This window comes from Sphaerodactylus townsendi, linkage group LG14 (assembly GCF_021028975.2).
Source record: "Sphaerodactylus townsendi isolate TG3544 linkage group LG14, MPM_Stown_v2.3, whole genome shotgun sequence".
Taxonomy (NCBI): Eukaryota; Metazoa; Chordata; class Lepidosauria; order Squamata; family Sphaerodactylidae; genus Sphaerodactylus; species Sphaerodactylus townsendi.
The window spans coordinates 29,551,257-29,570,187 of NC_059438.1; the positions used below are offsets into that span (position 1 = coordinate 29,551,257).

The window sequence follows — 18,931 nt, forward strand, 5'->3', positions numbered from 1 at the left end:
TTGCTCATTGATTTTCAGAGCAAAACACATCTTAATTATCTACATCACAGGTGTCAAACTCGCAGCCCTCCAGATGTTATGGACTACAGTTCCCATCATCCCCAGCCAGCATCATGCTGTGATCTACATTATAGATCCTGTTTAGCTTGGAAAAATAGCAGTTTTTCTGAAAGGTGTGTTATTGTTGAATCAACATCAAAGAACAAGAAATGGAATGCATTTCTCAGCTCAACAGGAAGATGAACGTGATTGCTTAATTGCTTGAACCCTAAATTATAGTAATCAAATTCGGCCTTTTTAAAAATTAAAATAAACATAAACCTGCCTTTCTCTATATAACTTTGTTTTGACCTGAGAGCATGACCCAGAAGCAAATGTTGGCAGGTAAAAATGCATTCTAAATCCAAACAAAATCTTATAAAGGCCTAGCAAATTTTTCATGGATGCATACTATCAGGCAGGGATTCATCCTTGTATATCATTGCCTGGTTCTGGCTGAGTGTCAGGCTGAGTGCACCTAGTTGATTGAGATGCATTCCTAACTCAATGTAGTTCTTATAAAATATATTGCCGGGCATTGTATCTAGTTGATTGAGATGCATTCCTACCTCAATGTAATCGCTACAAGATATATGTAACCTGCCTGCTATATGTTACCACTGCTGTAATGGGACATTCTTTCCTTGATCTTAACTTTATGGCTTTACATGCTGAGTAGATAACTAAGCTTACCCCTGTCACTTCTGGTCTCATGGGAAACAGGATGTTTCCATTGTCCTTTGGGGGCAGGAGGCCACGTGGTTTTATCTCTATCGCCGACCTCGGAGCACCTCAGCTCCGAAATAACTCTTTCTCACATTCCTTGGGAAGATGGGGGGGTGGACTAATTCTGAATAAAGGGGATAACAAGCTGGGTGCTTCATTGCCTACCAATAAACACTGCTGATCAACAATACAGAGTCCATTTATTGATTCAAGGTCTGAGACCTAACATTGAGTGAAGAAACTGTGGAAGGGTCAGCAATTCCACTGGAGAAGTTGGTCTCTTATTTAGGTCAGTCTCGCCTGGTGGCCTACACAGGTAAAGACTCTGCTCTTGGTGGCTGTGAATCTTCTTTGCCTAACACTCCCCTCTGCCTATGTCTTGCCTTGGTGAATGAGTGAACTCAGACTTCTGGGGCAGCTTTATGGGAGTTCTGCGTGTGGGGAGGGGACCCTACATAATTACTTACATCACTAAAGATGATGTAATGTTACTGGGTATAAGAATTTCTGAAATTAATATGCTGAGTTAAAGGACTACTATAATTTATTATTTTAATCCTGATGTAATATTGGTGGACAACATTCCTTTTTACTTCCAATTTCCTTTGGATATTTGCTATAGAAATGCTTTTCTATTGTTTGTACAGATGTTGTAGGCATCTAAATTAGGTGACAGCTACACTCAATAACATATCCCCAAGCGAAGCAAATGTTTGCAACGGTCCAAAGTTACATGGAAGTAGAAGTCTCAGCCTATTGGCACGCACAATAAATTATGAGCAGACATTTGGAATATTTACACACACGCACACATGCACTTAAAAATGGTCCTGTCTAATAGGGATTTTTAGCAATGTCCACCTATTGGGCAAAGCGGCTCTCTCTCCCACCTCTCCACCAATCCATCTCCAAGAATAATCAGTGTTTAGAAAGAAGATTCCACAGACATTAAGCCCTATACGTGCAATGAAAGAGCCCTTTGAGGAATGACCCTATATCACGCCGCTGGGATTATGAGCAGAATATCCACTGCTGGACTGAGTTTGCGTGCGTTCCACCCAATAGATAGCCAGCTGCTTCCGAGCGCGCATGGAACATTCTACAGGAGCATGCCTATCTCTGGTAAATTTGAGCTGAAATTACTTTTTTGGCAACTTAACGTTGAAGTTAAGCAGGTGAAGCCCTACAGAAATCTGATCCCCAAACCCCACAGCGGTGCAACAGCAGGCACAAGAGGCCAGGGAAAACAGTATCCGTGATTAAAATGTTCTATATATTTTTTCATGTAAAAAGCAAGTGGTTTGTTGTGTATACTTTTACCAAACAATTTTTCTGTTGGCTTGGAAATTTTGGGGGTGGAGACGGAAGGGTGAGGTTTAGGGAGGGGAGAGACCTCAGTGGAGTATAACACAACACAGTTCCCTTTCTAAAGCAGCCATTTTATCTAGGGCAGGGATCTGCAAATGATGGCTCTCCAGATGTTCATGGACTACAATCCCCATTAGCTCTGCCACTCGGCCATGCTGGCAGAGGCTGTTGAGAATTGTAGTCCGTGAACATCTGGAGAACCATAGTTTGCAGACCCCTGCTCTAGCAGGATTGGTCTTTGTAACCTGGAGACAGCTATAATTTGGGGAGTTCTCCAGCCACCACCAGGACACTAGTAACCTCCGTCATGGAGAAGCACTACCAAAATGCCACAGATGATTTATCAGAGTATGTTTCTGCATTGTTCCCCACCTCAAAAAAAAAAACACCCTACTTTACCAGGACTGGCAGAGTTGTACATCTCCAGAGTTCAAAACGATCCGTTTCCCATGGGGTACCCGGACACCTTCTACTTCACACACAGGGCATTCCTCGAGATTAATGCAAGACTCGGACAGCTCATCGAGTATTTTCCCTGGGCCACGATAAGGATAGAAACTGAGCGTTATAGAAAAGCAACAGGAATAACAGCAAGGGAGAAAAAAACTGCTTAAACGCTTATATGTCACCATTCCAAAGGCTGCCCCAGATGGCAAATGACAAGGACCATAAAAATAAACATTCAAAACATTGGGCTTTGGTTGCAAAGCTTGGGAAGGCATGCAGCGTTTGCAAGATCTGCGCATCTACAGAGCAAAATGGCATGGCTTACAAGTGACAGCTCAGCCCCTGCCCCTCCAAGAGACCCATATGACTGCTGGCGTCCCCACCTCCTCCCGATTCTTGACCCCTACTCGACTGGTCATAGGAGACACAAATAAGGAGATGATTTTGCCAACTGCATTGCTGTTGATCCCCACCTCTTTCTGCCAACACATATTGCACTGACATCATCCGAGGGAGGGAGTCGGGAGCGTACCTCAACCCCCTCCAGCAATTTGCATTACAGCTGTCAGGTGTGGAGGAATCCCAGAGGCATCACCATTGCCGGAAAGCACATTCCCATTCCAGAACCCCAACCGGCTTGGCAAAGGGGAGGGAAGGCAACAGAGAAAATGTGTAGCTATGCGTTTGGTTATAAGTTGAAGAGTGCCTCTGTTTCCATCGAAGAAAGGAAGAGAGGTGTCAAAAGTTTGGGAAATGCAGTTGCACAGGGAGCGACAGCTGAGGCCACGAAAGCAGCAGGCAGTTCACTGGGGTGGGGTGAAGGTCCATAGCTGGGCCTCCAGGACACCACTCAAGCATGTGGCCTCCAGCTTTACAATAATACTTTTGCCCTGCTCAAGTCACACATTTATGCAGTCACACATGAATATACAGAAGTGCCCTGTAAAGCACTGATGGCAGATTGAGAGCAGAGGAATAGCTCTAAGGGGATGGGGGTTGGGGGTGCGCGATGCACCTGGCACGCTCCCCTGTGGGTGTGTAGGGGGGGTGTTCCGGGGAGGGGCAGGGGCGTTCCAGGGTGGGACAGGGCGTGGCAGGAGTAGAGGACCCACCAGTGCACTGGGCACCTTGCTACGCCTCTGATTGAGAGGAACATCGTTGCTGCCAGCTGCAGTATCTCAGATGCACTCTAGTTTTGCTCTGCCATTCTGAACCTTGGGCATGGCCAGATGCGAAAAGTAAGAATCAAAGAGTCTGTGACTCGTGCCTTGGACAACTGGCCTGTTGGATTCTGGCCTGGCTCCAGAATAGTTTATTTTTTGTACAGTAAAGGTGTGGAGGTTTTTTGGGGTATAGTATAGTTAAGTTGTATTTATTTCATTGTACCTAACTGTATTTTTATTTGTGTAGCCCTCTTTGGTTCTCAATTGGGAGAAAACTCACCTATAGAATTGCTATGCAGAGGAAGGCAATGGCAAACCACCTCTAAGACCCTATAGGGTCTTCAAGCAAGAGATGTTTAGAGGTGGTTTGCCATTGCCTGCCTCTGCATAGCAACTCTGGACTTCCTTGGTGGACTCCCATCCAAATATTAATCAGGGCTGACACTGCTTAGCTTCTTGGATCATGACAAGATGGGGCTAGCCTGAGCCAGACCAATGAACACAGTAACTGGAGTAGGGCAGTATAATAATCATGGTATTGAAGATGGAGGGGGTGGGGTGGGGGGTTGAGGCTTAGACAGCAAATGATCGAAGTCCACTTAATAATCTCATAGATTTAAAAAAAACATAAAAGGCGCCCTGCTGGATCAGGTTATCTAGTCCTGCATTGTGTTTCACACAGAGGCTGACCCGTTGCTCTAGAGCACAGGTGTCAAACTCGCGGACCTCCAGATGTTCATGAACTACAATTCCCATCATCCCTTGCCAGTATAGCCAATGCTCATGTTGGGAGGGACTGATGGGAATTGTAGTTCATCTGGAGGGCTGCGAGTTTGACTCCCCTGCTCTAGAGCAATGGTTCCCAAACTGGGGTACACAAAAAAATTACCTAATAGGTTTTCTGACATGGGGGTGCAATTTAAGGACATGGATTACCAAGGGGTGCATGAATGAAAAAAAGGTTGGAACAACTGCTCTAGAGGGCCAATAAGATGTTCCTCCAACACTGCCTCCTATAGTTGGTATTCACAACTCTACTGCTATTGAATGTGGAGGTTCCCTTTGGTCCCCATGGCTAGTAGCCCCAGATAGACCACTTCTCCATCAATCTGTCCAATTCCTTTTCGAAGCCATCTATGCTCACAGCCATCACTTCACCTACTAAACTGCCAGGGAATTCTACCATTTTAATTGCTTTTTAAGCAAAAAAGTATTTCCTTTTCTGTTCACCCTGAATCTATTGTCCATCAATTCTACTGGGATCTAGTGTTATGGGAGAGGAGAAACAGGAGATTTGAAACCGGAGCTGAACCATTCTCCTAGCTACCACCAGCTGTCACCACAATGTCCTTCTGCATGTCCAAAATCAGTTGCTTACAAGGGGACCAAGGAATACAAACCACCTACTCCTTGTGCGAAAAAAAGATGAATATACTAAAGTAAGAGTTTGTGAAATGTAAGGGTTTGTGGGTCCTAACCTGGATGGCCCAGACTAGCCTGATCTTGTCAGATCTGAGAAACTAAGCAGGGTTGGCTAGTACTTAGATGGGAGATCACCAAGGTACACTAGAGTTGCTATGCAGAGGAAGGCAATCACAAACTGTCTGTCTCTTGCCTTGAAAACCCTATTGGGATGCCATAAGTCGGTCGCAACTTGACAGCACTTCACGAGCACACACAAGAGTTTGTAGGACATTCCTAAAAAGCCCACAGAAGAGTGGCCATGATTACCTGCAGGACAGTGCACATGGCACCCTTCCACACACTTCACTGGGCAGTCCATAGGCTCCAAGTGCTGGCATGTTCTTGGGCATGCAGGACCACAACTGTTGTATCTCCATTCACATTGGTATCCCTCCTCTTCCTGGTTCAGGTGCTCACAACTTTGTGCTACACAATACAAATTTTTTTAAAAGAACTGAATGGAATATACATGCCTTGCATTAATAATATTTACACTGTTCACATATATGTCTTCGGTGCAACTTGAGACCCTTATCAAAACAATTTATCTGCCTAACAGTGCAACCCTAAGGAGAGTTACTCCATTCATTTCAATGGGCTTAGACTGGAGCAATTCTGCATAGGATTGTGCTGTAAAATGTGTAGGCTATATTAAAACAAAGGTATTTTCTTGACCTGATCATTTCAAGTGGGTAGCCATGTTGGATTAAAGTGGAAGAGCAAGATTCGTCTGACAAAGGAAGGTTTGAATCACAAACTTTTATATCTTAGAAAATTTTGTTGGTTTGGAAGGTGTTACTGGACTCAGATCTTGCTATTCTTGGTTTCATAAGACATCCAATAGGTGAAAATGGGATTAAAAGCAGCTCAATTATTCTGACTAGATTTACTTTCCTGGCCATTCAGCCCTGACAGCTTGCATCCATCTTGATTTGAGTTAATTCCGTGTTACTTACGGCAGAGAGAAGGGGACCTCCAGTGAACGACGGCCCCTTTCTGAGCACAGACGTGAGCATAAGCAGCAATGGCATCGCAGAAGCAGGCACAGTCCCCAATGGATTCACAAGCACAGGTGTCATACATACAGATATCCATATAGGGCTCAGGATCCACCTAAAAGCAAAATTGTGTGCATTGAATCCTTTTATTCGTTAGCCCTTTTCCATTGCACTGAATGGGCAGAGATGGTGTACCTCTCTCTCTCTCTCTCTCTCTCTCTCTCTCTCTCTCTCTCTCACACACACACACACACACACACACACACACACACACACACACACACACACACACACAGACTACTGTCCAATCCAAATTCTAACACTATTCTGCATGGAACGTAGTTTACATAATAAAATCATACAAACACCGTCAGCTTCTTATGTCCTCAATTTTTGTCTCAGAATATGAGGTATACTGCTAGGCACTCCACACTGGCTCCACAGCACTCTGACTAATTAATGCACTGAAAGGGGCCATTGGCGAACCTAGAGGTGAGCCAAAGTGTTCCTACCTCTCAGCAGCAGAAGCACATGTCATTATGACAAACAGCCACACCAGAGATCAAAACTACATCTGAGATCAAAACTACATCTACAACCAAGTCCAATGACGAGTCTGCCAGGAAGGTAGCTGACCAAGCAATCTCTGATAGCTCATCTTTCAACACCATGAGCAGATACCAGCTGCTGCAAACATCTGTATATGTGTGTGCTGTTAAGTCACAGCTGACTTATGGTGATGCTTGGTGATGTTTTCAAGACAACAGACATTTGGAAGTGGTTTGCCATTGCCTGACTCCACAACCATGGTATTCCTTAGAGATTGCCCACCCAGGGCCAACCCTACTTAGCTTCTGAGCTCTGACCAAGCTCTGACCAAGTCAGAAAGTAAATGGCTCAAGAAGAAGAATAGTTCACTGAGGCTTCAAGAATGCCAAAAATAGCTTCCTCTGTGCTACCTCAGACTTTTTGCTAGACTACTGCCACATTGTTACCTAAAAAGTCCAAGAGAATCCACAGGTATGGCTGAAGAACTTAGCGCCTCTACCAATATTAGCATCAACAAGAACGGGCTAAGAAATTGCTTACCAGTTTTTTGCACTCTCTGAAGAGATCGCTGTTCAAGACACTGCAAGAGGTTTCCACCATCACTTGTTTCACTATGTTGCCATTACACAGCGAAGAAACTAAGTCTTGCCCCTGAGAAAGCTTCCAGGAGAGAAGAATAATAGCATATCATTAACACTCCAGGCAAAACTACTTAAGGGGTCATATAGGTGGAATCATGATAAACCACTCTGAGAAACAAGATTCCACTGTCAATATCATACTTTAGCGTGGGTCTCTTGTTCTTCTGAAAACTCAGAGAAGGTTAGCTAGGTGTCCAAGTCACCTTCTGTGCAGAAATAGATCAGGTCTACCACCCCTTACTTTCAATCAATGCTCAGATTAGTCCATTCTGATGATACAAATAGAAGCAGAGTGGGTCCACTTCCCTTCCATATTTGATTCACACTTACAATACCTTTTGGACATCAGCGCACTGTGAATTAACTTTCCAGGAGTTCCCAAAGTCATTTGGATCAATTTCAAGCTGCTTTCTGCTACTGGTGAAGTCATTATTTTGGATGCCATCAAAATTCCCACACAGACCACAGACGCGATCCTTTCGAAGAAACAAACCACAAGAATTAAATTAAGTTTTCCTCACCTTGGAAATGTGAATCTTGGTTTCCTGTGCCGCCAGTAAAGGCTGCAAATGTTCACAGAATGTACTATTTTGATCAAAGACCTCACAGAGACACACTTCAAGGAAAAATTTACACCACTTTGCTATCACAGCCCAGCTCTGTTATGTACATTAGACTGAGATAGGTTCTTTCTGCACAGACACTTTAAACCATTTTCAGGCAGGAAACAAAACGTTTCCTCTGAGGAATTCTGCAAGATTTTTACCCTAAAACATTTTATTTCCAGCCTGAAAACATTTTAAATACATCTTTGAATTTAGCAATTCTTTTGCTGAAAACATTTTTAAACTGTTTTGACTTGCTGTGCAATTTCTTTAAGATGTTCCCCATGGCTCTCTGCAGACCCTCCACTTCTCCCTTAGCCCCATTTTCTGAGCTCGCTCCGTCACCTCGCCTGTATTTTCGTCAGTTAAATCTTTGAAACTTTGAGTGCATGACCTATGAGGAATTGTAGCACAATGCTTTGAAGCACTGAAGCCATGGAGACTTTTAAAAATGAAAAAAAAAACACAAAATGGCGGAGCCCAGAATTATTTTGAGGGGGTGAGTACAGACAAATGAGGGGGAGGGATCGAAAATGTTATGCAATTGTTTTGCAAACACTTTGGGGGACTTGGGTGGGAAAAGCCATTGAGTGACAGGGTTAGGGTTCTCCAATAAGTTTCATGGGTGGGATTTGAATCCAAGGGTGTCTCCCACCTAAGTTGAACACTGCAGTACCAGTATCGAACCTCATATCATATAAACACAGGGAAAGCCGTCCCCTCCCCCTCAAGGGGGACATTTTGCATAAATATTAAACCATTTGGTGGTGGTGGAAAGAGCCACCAAGTCCCAGCAAACTTATGGCAACCCTGTTGTGTTTTAAGGCAAGAGTTATTCAAAGGTGGTTTGCCATTGCTTGACTCAGCATAGTGACTGGACTTCCTTGGTGGTCTGCCATCTAGATGCTAACCAGGGCCAACTGTGCCTTCAAGTTCTGATGAGATTGGGGTAACCTGGGTCAGGGCTTTGTTGATTAAACCATTTATATTACAAATATTACATGGCTTTGACAATATTCCTGAGTTTTTTCCTCAGTGCTTCAATTAGGAAACACCTCACTAGGAGAAAAAATGGCTCAATTGTGACTTTTTTGGTGGAAGCTTCCTCTCCCCCCCACCCCCAATAAATCAACAAAGCAAATTCCCTACTGGCTTTTAGGAAACAAATTCAGATTTTCCTCTTCCAACTGGATGAAAAGGAGCACGGGTACTAGATTCTGTGTTTTTCTCTATGGTCTTCTGCTGAGATTTTAGTTAAGCATACTATGTTGATGGTTCCATTAAGGAAACCTAGCAGATTTTATGGCTGTTTTGCTGTTGTAATCTGCCTTCTGCTGGGCAGAAATATATATGAAATACATTTTTAATTAATAAAGGAAGAATTAACTTACTTTGTAGTTTTCTTTCAAGATAACAGAAATCCCCATGTCTTGATCCCAAGCTAGAGAAATTCCGTTGCCCAATAACAGAATGTAGTAACGTCCAGACTTCAGGACTTCAACATTAGCCTCGCTAGGAGGTGTCAAGATGTTAACCTTTGTGCAGAAAAAAATACAGAAATATCAACGGTCAGACTCTGAATCTTGATCAGAGACTTATTCAAACGCCATTAGTACAATCACAGCTAGGCAGTTGTTGCAAATGCCTGTTGTGGCAATGGGATTATTCACTTGTCTCTGAAGTCATACACAACCACACAGAACATCAGATCAACAGCAGTCTTCATCAGTACAAGCATCTTGCCAATGAGTCCCAAAGCTGGACCAAGGGGCCAAAGACACTGTCTGATACGGTCTCTGTCATTTGCTTTACCCTTCAAATGTCCTTGGGTTAAATGTTTTGGGGGAAGCATTTGGGAGAGTCAGCTCTTTGTGAGAAGCAGGAAGTTCTTAATGAGAAGCAGACAATACTTGTTGAAAATTTGAGGGGAGAGGGTGTTCTTTTTGAGGAGAAAATTTAATAAGGGGAAAAAATCCTGAAACTGAAAATGTACTACTTATTTTCTTAACTGATCAAGAGTTATTTAATTACTTGAAACTGTAAAATGGATTGTCTGTAAATAATTTTACACATAAAATTATAATCTAGTGTATTTATGAAGTTTAATGTGATCATCATTTGCCTGAGTTAATCTGCGTTAATCTATTTTATAAGATATAAAATACGTCACTCCATTTTATAAGGGGGAAGGTTCATAAGTGTATAACTGTATATGAGGCGGGGGGGATATTCCTGGGTCCAGACTGGGAACCCTGTGGGCTGACAGTTGCCTATCCCTGCCCCAAACAAAGAACTATGGGAACCAGGTCTTTTCCTACCAGGGTCAGTTCTCATCCCCTTCCTCGTCCCCCACTGCCTGGTGGAACAGAGAAATTTGGGGTCAGATTGGAGGTTGAGAAGTAATATCGCATATTTCCACAATAGAAATCCTCCCAAACTTTCTACTAAAACCGCAGCACTTTGCAGAATTGTTACAGCACTACAGTGACATGTAATATCACTTCCGGTTACATGGTCAGAAGTGATGATGTGAGATCGCACAGCACTGGGCAACACCAGGCCTAACCCCAAAAATCGCCTGGGGGGTGAGCTTCTACTACTATAAAGGACACAGTCTGGACCAGCAGCAACTTAACACCTTGCAAGAGAAACAAGTCAGAAAAGTCTAGAAAGTTTCCTCTCCAACAACAAAGGCATTGCAGAGATGGGGGTGCCTCATACTTACATCTCCATTGTAAAGTTCAATTTCACCGCTGTCAAGGAGAACAGTGATTTTTTTTGTGCACTTCTCTCCAGTGAAGCTACAGCCCTCATTGGCCACGAGTATCCGAAAGGTTCCAAAATCATCATTGTCACAATAATCCTTTTGTTATTAAAAAAAAAAAAGGAAACATTAGCAAGACCCTCTGGGACACAAAGTACCACCTTGAAACATCACAAGTTTAAATACTGGTAATGGATATCTGGAAAGGGGCCCTAATTTAAGAATCATAATCTGGGAAATCGCTTTTTTAATGGTTGGTTTCTGTTGGCAGTCGTTATCTTTGCATTGCAACCCAATCCTATTCACATTTCTTACAAACAGTGCCACTGAAAGTCCCATTCATACACACCTTGACTTCACTCAGTATGGTGCAATTAGATGTGCTGCAGCAAATATCTTACCCTTGATTACAATGAGTTTCAGCAGCACTTTGAAAATGATGTCTCACTACTTTTGAAGAAGAAGAATGAAGAAGAGGAGGAGGAGGAGGAGTTTCGATTTACATCCCCTCTTTCTCTCCTGTAAGGAGACTCAAAGGGACTTACAAACTCCTTTCCCTTCCCCCCACCACCACAACAAACACCCTGTGAGGTAGGTGAGGCTGAGAGAGCTCCAAAGAACTGTGACTAGCCCAGGGTTAGGGAACCTGCGGCTCTCCAGATGTTCAGGAACTACAATTCCCATCAGCCCCTACCAGCATGGCCAATTGGCCATGCTGACAGAGGCTGATGGGAATTGTAGTTCCTGAACATCTGGAGAGCTGCAGGTTCCCTACCCCTGGACTAGCCCAAGGTCACCCAGCTGGCGTGTGTTGGAGTGCACAAGCTAATCTGGTTCATCAGATAAGCCTCCACAGCTCAAGTGGCAGAGCGGGGAATCAAACCTGGTTCTCCAGATTAGAGTGCACCTGGTCTTAATCACTACACCATGCCGGCTCTCTAAGTATTTCCAAGCCCCACTACAATATCAGTGAAAGCCTTCATAGTTTCTAGACTTGCCAGGAGACTAAGGCTCTTTCCTAATATCACACTAGGTTTTAGAAGCAAAATTTGCATCAGGGCGAATTTTCGTTTCCCAGGTGGTTTTAACCCTTGCTTCAAAGTCTGTTCTTGGCCAGAATAAAAAAAAACTGGCTCAGGACTGGTGACTTGGCACAGACATCTGTGGACCCCTGGCTGAAGCTTAATTGCCTTAAATAACCCTTAAATAACCACTCGACATGGATTTCGGGATTCTTCACCAGCTGTTGAGGGCCTGATCCCTTCCCACTCTGGTGCTGGCACAGCACAGATTTGCACTTTCCATTTAGAGTTGCCACCAGAAGGGAATTCTTAGTAAACAGTGGGAAATCCTCAAACAAAACATGTGAGGAATTTTAAGAGTCCTGCTAATCTTCCCCCCAAAGCAGCACCCATGTTTTCCAGCATGATATTCTGCCCCAGCTCTTACCTGAACCAGTACATATTGACAATTGCCTGGAAACCGATATTTTAGTCCATCAAAGGTTAAGTAATGGGCCGTACCAATGGCTGAGCAGGTACCATCACAGATGTTCTCTGAGCATTCCCACTTTCGAGCATGACAGACACTGCAGTATGCAGAAAACCACAAGTTAAAAATCTTGCTGCTTTTTGTTGAAAGTGTATTGCTGCCTGAGAGAAGTAGCTGATAGCCCTCCTAACCCTTCGAGAAATTATGAACACTGCAAACATTTTAGAGTGGAAAAAAACATTTTATTAACAAAAAATTGGTTCAAGATAAACAAAGCGTAAGGCGCAGCATGGGGGTCTGATCTTCTGATCTGTGTACTGGGCAGCACAAGTGCTATCCCCCAGACACCTAATTTTTTCTCAGCACGCCTGCCGATGAAAAATTATACACACACACTGGAGCAGTTGTGAGATTCCAGATGGGCGGTCGCCACTTCCTGAAGACTCTTTGCTGCCAGGGGCGCAAACCATATAAGCCCACATCTGGGCAGGTGACCCCTTGGCTTGCTACACCCCAAACCTCCTGAGGAGGTTCCACTAAAGCGGGTATTTTTCCTGCTGCTCCCCAGTTAAAGATCAGTCCCCCATGCGCAAACCGCCAGAGAGCTGGGCCCCAGCTCCCGCCAAACGCCTACTATACCTTGAGCCAATCGTACAATTCACCACAAATGCTATGCAGCCAACAGTCCATGCCCCTGGAAGATAAGTGTACCCCATCCTCCCTGTAATATATAGCCCGAAATCACGTGACAGGTGTTAATCCTGGCCAAGTCCACCTGTTTCGGGGAGACGGCCCCCCGCCAGCAGTGCCTTTCCAGCTGTGAAAGCCTTTAATAACACATGTATTCACAAAATGTACCAATAGTTGCCTCAATTGTTTCAGACTGGATCAATGACAGACTACAGATATTGCCTTTTTTTTATTTTCCCTTTGAGGGGAAAATATGATTTAAAAGTGGATATCTGCTGGAACCTGGTATGCTTTACAGGAAATTTCTTTAAAAAATAAAATAAAATAGGCAGACTTCCTTTTAAACGTATCATCTGACATATATTTATATTGAGTTTGTAGAAGCAATAAAGACCTTTAAACTTCAAGTAAAGATACTCTCACTAGAGATGGAGGGAGAAGCTCAGCTTGAATTGGGAATTGCACCAAGAATTGAATTCTTGATGCACCATAGTAATCATCTGCAACTCCCCCCCCCCCCGCTCCTATTTGGATCTGCATAACGTGGAAAAAGAGACTGAAGAACTATTTTAATTACAAGGACCAGAAGATATTTAAGAAATGATGTGGCTGGCCTCCACTCGGGCCAGGGCCTTCACTGCCCTGGCCCCTGCCTGGTGGAACACTCTTCCTCCAGCTTTCCGGGCCCTGCGGGATCTTGCTGAGTTCCACAGGGCCTGTAAGACATAGTTATTCCACCGGGCCCTTGGAGAGGCCGGCCGCTGATTGGCGCCCCCCTTTTTCTCTTTTGCTTATTGTTAGATCATGTGGTCCCTATAACATCGATGGGACCTTCCGTTCCCCTTCAAAGAGGGTTCAGTTGTTAGGCGCTACTTGCTTGTTGCTATTATATATTGAAATGCTGTATTTTAATGCAGTTTTAGTTATTTTAATGCTAATAGAGCAGTGTTGTTATATATTTAAATTTGTACGTTGTTATGTGCTCTATTTGTTTATATGTGTCTATATTTTCCATGTTGTACACTGCCCTGAGCCCTTTGGGGGAGGGCAGTATATAAAACTAATAACAATAACAATAACAATAACAATGACGATGATGATGATGATGATGATGATGATGATGATGAAGAAGAAGAAGAAGAAGAAGAAGAAGAAGAAGAAGAAGAAGAAGAAGAAGAAGAAGAAGAAGAAGAAGAAGAAGAAGAAGAAGAAGAAGAAGAAGAAGAAGAAGAAGAAGAAGAAGAAGAAGAAGAAGTTAGCCCCCTATGCATGTGTGGCTGGGAGTCCCATTTGCAAATCCTCAACATGGCTTGTGTAGGTTGTACTATTCAGATAAGCCCCGAGAGAACAAATTATCCTGTGAGGAAAGCTGTTAAATCAATGCAAAGCAGACCATCACAGCGGGTAGAAAAGAGCATTCAGGAATGTGTAAAGGTTGAAAGGGGAGGAGAGAGCATGGTTCGGGCAACCCTTGTTGCAAACAAACAATGTCCCAATTATCACCTAAAAAATTCACAGTTATCACCTGTGACAGGTGTGAAATAGATATCAGAGGACGCGTTTAATCGGCTGATCTTGGCGACCAAGTTTTGGTCAAAGGGCTGAAATGGCAAATTGGTCCAGCAAAGGATCATTTAAGCACCACAGCATCCTTTCAAAACAGAAGTACTTTTACAATGCAGATGTCTGCATTCATTTGCCATGACCTAGACGATACTGAGGACATCAGTTCTATGGGGGTAGCCAGAGATGTCACACACAGCAATCTCAGGACATCAGGTGTGCCAGCCATTCCATGTGTGAAGCATCAATAAAAAGCCAACCTTACCAAGTATTGCAGTCTTTTGTCACCGTCTCGCCAGCCGCATACTCTCGTCCATTGTGAAAACAGGGGCATTTGTCAGGTACAATACATTTGTTTCCATGCCGCACCTAGAACACAGACAGACATTTTAGAGAACTCACGCGGGCAACAGGACCAAACTAGCAGACTTATGAGCAAAGAATCTGAAATTGTCTGAGGACCAATAAAAATATCATTTCAAGAACCAAAGCTCAAGACCATTCACACTATAATTCTCCATGCACTCGGATAGTTTTGCATCACAAAAACACCAAAATGGTTATCTGAATCACCTATAAATTAACTTCTGAAGGCAAGCCCAGCACTGAATTGCCAGTTAGGGGATAGCTAAGGTTAGGCAGTGATAAATGACACATAAAAGTAAACTGAGAACACACAGTTTTACAGGACAGCCTAGTTGCCTCTCAAATTTCAGCCCTGAAAAGCCTTGAAGAGTGTTTTGTTTTTCCATTCTTCTCCTGCTTACCCTGAAGCTGGCTATCAGAATTCCACTTTCAGTATCTTCAAGCTTTCCAAGTCACCGACTCAGCAACAGAGGTGTTAGGTAATGCTAGGCCAATTGTACACAGAACGTTTACTTTGGGGCTCTTCAGTATGCAGTGGGCTTGCAGAAGGGTCTCCTCGCATTTTTCTGTTTACAGGCAAGGAGCCATTCTCTGCCTGCCTCCACAGTTTTTCCTGGTTCTCTTAGCTCCGCCCATCAACTTCTCTTAAAGGCACAGATCTAATCACACCCATAATTGCAAGATGAAGGACTTTGTTAAAGCCCTTTAAATTGTATTTATGTTGATATACCTGTGATAGCTATAATTATGTTGCTATACCTGTGATAGCTATAATATTGATATAATATATCAATATTATAGCCCCTTTCACAACATTAACCACCACCCCCAAAGAGGCAAAGCCATTCCCTGGACCACACACTGCTGGAGAAGGGGACCATGTGCTACATCCCCCTCCCTTGCCCTCCACACACAGTCTCTCTTTCTCTCTCTTCTTGAGACTAGGCAGGCTGGCTGTGGGCAGAGGGAAGACCTCCAGGGCAAAGCTGTGCTCACTGGCAACTCTGCCCACTCTGGCAGCAAAGCAAAATTAAATCCATGCTAGAAGTGGTCTTGCTTGCCGCAGGGAGAATAAAAAGTGAAAGCAGGGCTTGAGGAAATATGTCCGTACAAGAAATCACACGGCATCCCCCGACATGCAGCAGATGCCTTGTGCATAACTGGCCTTTATGAGCATTTCAACTGCTCAGATATTTTTTTAAAAAAAAAACTATATACAGCTAGATGGGAAAGAGGTGTGGCACAAACACAGGCAGCTACACCATGCTGATTTTACATTGTGTGTGATGTTTTGCATTTGCGTGTATATTGGAGAATGTTGTGTAGCTGAATAGTGTGAATGGGAGGTTATGTGAGAAAAGACAGAATAAATGCAAATACCATTTTTTAAAAAGATCTGTGTATTTTTGCAGGTCTCTACCTTTCTAAACAACACACTATGATTTGGTGTGCTACTGCTGAGTCCCCATTTGAGGAGTCTGAATAGTTCGTGCCTCTGAGTCAGGTAACCCAATCACCCTGTGAATAATGCAATCCAGAATGGTTGCATCATCGATTTAAGGAAGCTGGGGCAGGGGGGAAGCATTGAGATTTCACCAATCTCAGAGTCACTATGCTACCAAATGGCAAAAGCATGAATGGCATGCTCATGGGGCTTTCTGACCACACAATTTAGGGCATGAAGAGAATGCATTTATGCTGAAGGGCTATCTGATACACAATTTCATGAAGGCGCAGAAATGTACCCACACATGGCCCCAAATGCTCACCAAAAAATAATCCAACGGCAGGACCTCCAAGTATCCAGCACACCTCCTGTAACAAGAACTTAGCAGCAATTCTGTCCTGGGAATACTTGGCTTGCATTCCTCCTTTGTTTATCCTGATTCTTGGAGGTGAAAAAGGAATATTCCCAGTGGGCTTTGCCTTCATTTTTGCTGCAGAGGACAGAGTGTCTTTGGACCTGTAATGTTTTGTGTCTTGAAGGGAACTCTGGCAATCACAGAGATCGTACAAGTGGCACCCGATGAAAGCCTTCCCTCACTGATCCACAACTGTTTACTCTTCCTTTGCTTCTGCCCCCCTAAAGACTACAGTCAAGTAAGCAGGTTTGCTGGTGGGTACTGCCTATTTACAAATGAGAGAGTAAAGGGGATTCCCCTCAACTGCAGCAAGACTAATGTTCCCTCTTTATTGAGCAACAGCGCCATCTAGCGCCAGAACGTCCTTCCTGCTTTGCCAAGTCAGATGCACACCTGTAAGTTAAAGCAAGAATAGCCAACCTCCAGGGCAGGTCTGGAGTTCTCTTGGACTTACAAGTCATCTCTGGACTTGGGTGCTGTGTGGTTTCCGGGCTGTATGGCCGTGTTCTAGCAGCATTCTCTCCTGAAACATCAGGAGAGAATGCTGCTAGAACACGGCCATACAGCCCGGAAACCACACAGCACCCAAGTGATTCCGGCCGTGAAAGCCTTCGACAATACATCTCTGGACTGCAGAGATCAGTTCTCCAGGAGGAAATGGCAACTTGGGAGAGTGGACCGGATGGCACTACATCCCTGCTGGTTTCCCTCCCCTTCCCAAACTCTGCCTTTCCCAAGTTCCATTTTCAGTCACTAGGAATTTCCCAATCCAGAGCTGACTATCCTGGCCAACAAATTATATTGAAAGCCTAGTACGTGTGTCTGCTTGTGGTTGCCAACTTCCAGGGGGTGACTGGATATCTCCTGGAATTATAACTGAACTCCAGTTCATCTGGTGAAAATGGTTGGTTCAGAAGGTGGAGCTCTATGGCATTAAACTCCACCCTCTGGCATTATGCCATCCCTAAACCTCACCCTCCTCAGGCTCCACCCCCCAAAATCTCCAGGGATTTCCCAACCTGCAACTGGAAACCCTAATGCACACACATATGAATGCAATGCATCCCAGAGGGATTGAAAGTGCATTATTTTGCATGTGCAGAAGAGGTCTATGAGCTTCTTTGCTGAGCAGATAATCACCCCAAGGTGGGCTTTCTCTCACTGCAGGAAAGTTTGTTCACCTGTATCTTCCTGCCAAGCACACAAGGGGAAAATGTATGGTGGAACTATGTTGTACTCTCATTTCCTCCGATTCCTACAGCACATCGTGTTCATTGCTCTTACCCAACCAGCAGGACAAAGGCAGCCAGACACGCATCCGTGGCTAATGCAGCCCAATTCATAGGTCTGGCAGGTCTTCATACATTCGACCCCTTCGGCTCTTGGATCATCGGCAGGACATACAAACATCGTCATGGGAGGTCTGCAGGTCAAGCTTCGCTTTGCTTTAAGAAATAAAATATCTATCATTAACACCCTTTTTTCAAAGGTGAATCATAACCACAGGGCTTTTTGCAAGGGGTGGTAAAAGACAATTCTTTCTACAACCAAGATTTTACAAGCATCTGCTATTTCATATGAGACCAACAACTTGTTTCTATTACAGAGAGTTGCATCGCACAATTCGATTCAAGGGTACCCAGACCACTTGGTTCAGGATATGCAGGACAAAATGGAAGCCCAATGACTCCTCTTATTTCCACAGTTTCCATACTAAGTTTTTTTTGTTTCATTCAAAAGTTCACCGCTTCACAGACCTTAAGTTTCCAAAAACTGATATACCAGCCACTCTGGTTGCTATTTGGATACATGCTCCCATTTTAAATCAGTGTTTTTACTTGGAGCTTCCAAGAAACATACTTGTAATGATTTCCCCTCTTACCATTTTATCTTTGCATTGGGGGTAGGGGGGGGTTGAGATGGGGAATGGGATCAGCTTTGCTCTTCTCTGATCAAGGACCATCTCCCCACCGACAATATAATATGTGATACTTACGGCAAAAAACATAGTTTAAGGAAGGACTCCCCACCGCATACATTCCAAACACGCATTCATCCAGGTTTTGATGCCCACTCCCCCCCAATTGTGTGCTTTTCCACAACCAGCTCGCAAGTGCATCTTTTTTGAAAACACGCCCTGAAGCCAGATCCAAGGGGAAGTTCAGGGTTGAAACTGAATTTGTTTTTCCCGCCGC

The 18,931-nt window shown here is 44.0% G+C and overlaps 1 protein-coding gene across 1 annotated transcript in view; it reads right to left on the minus strand.

Annotated features, from left to right (window-relative positions):
- Positions 1–18,931, minus strand: part of VWF (von Willebrand factor) — a 156,143-nt gene that overhangs the window by 80,895 nt on the left and 56,317 nt on the right. The window contains exons 18-27 of the mRNA XM_048515347.1: positions 18,021–18,181; positions 14,774–14,877; positions 12,214–12,352; positions 10,726–10,863; positions 9,392–9,535; positions 7,731–7,871; positions 7,295–7,414; positions 6,164–6,320; positions 5,475–5,633; positions 2,533–2,668 (exon numbers count right to left, since the gene is read on the minus strand). Of these exons, the coding sequence (XP_048371304.1) occupies positions 2,533–2,668; positions 5,475–5,633; positions 6,164–6,320; positions 7,295–7,414; positions 7,731–7,871; positions 9,392–9,535; positions 10,726–10,863; positions 12,214–12,352; positions 14,774–14,877; positions 18,021–18,181 (1,399 nt within the window). The remainder of the gene's footprint in view (positions 1–2,532; positions 2,669–5,474; positions 5,634–6,163; positions 6,321–7,294; positions 7,415–7,730; positions 7,872–9,391; positions 9,536–10,725; positions 10,864–12,213; positions 12,353–14,773; positions 14,878–18,020; positions 18,182–18,931) is intronic.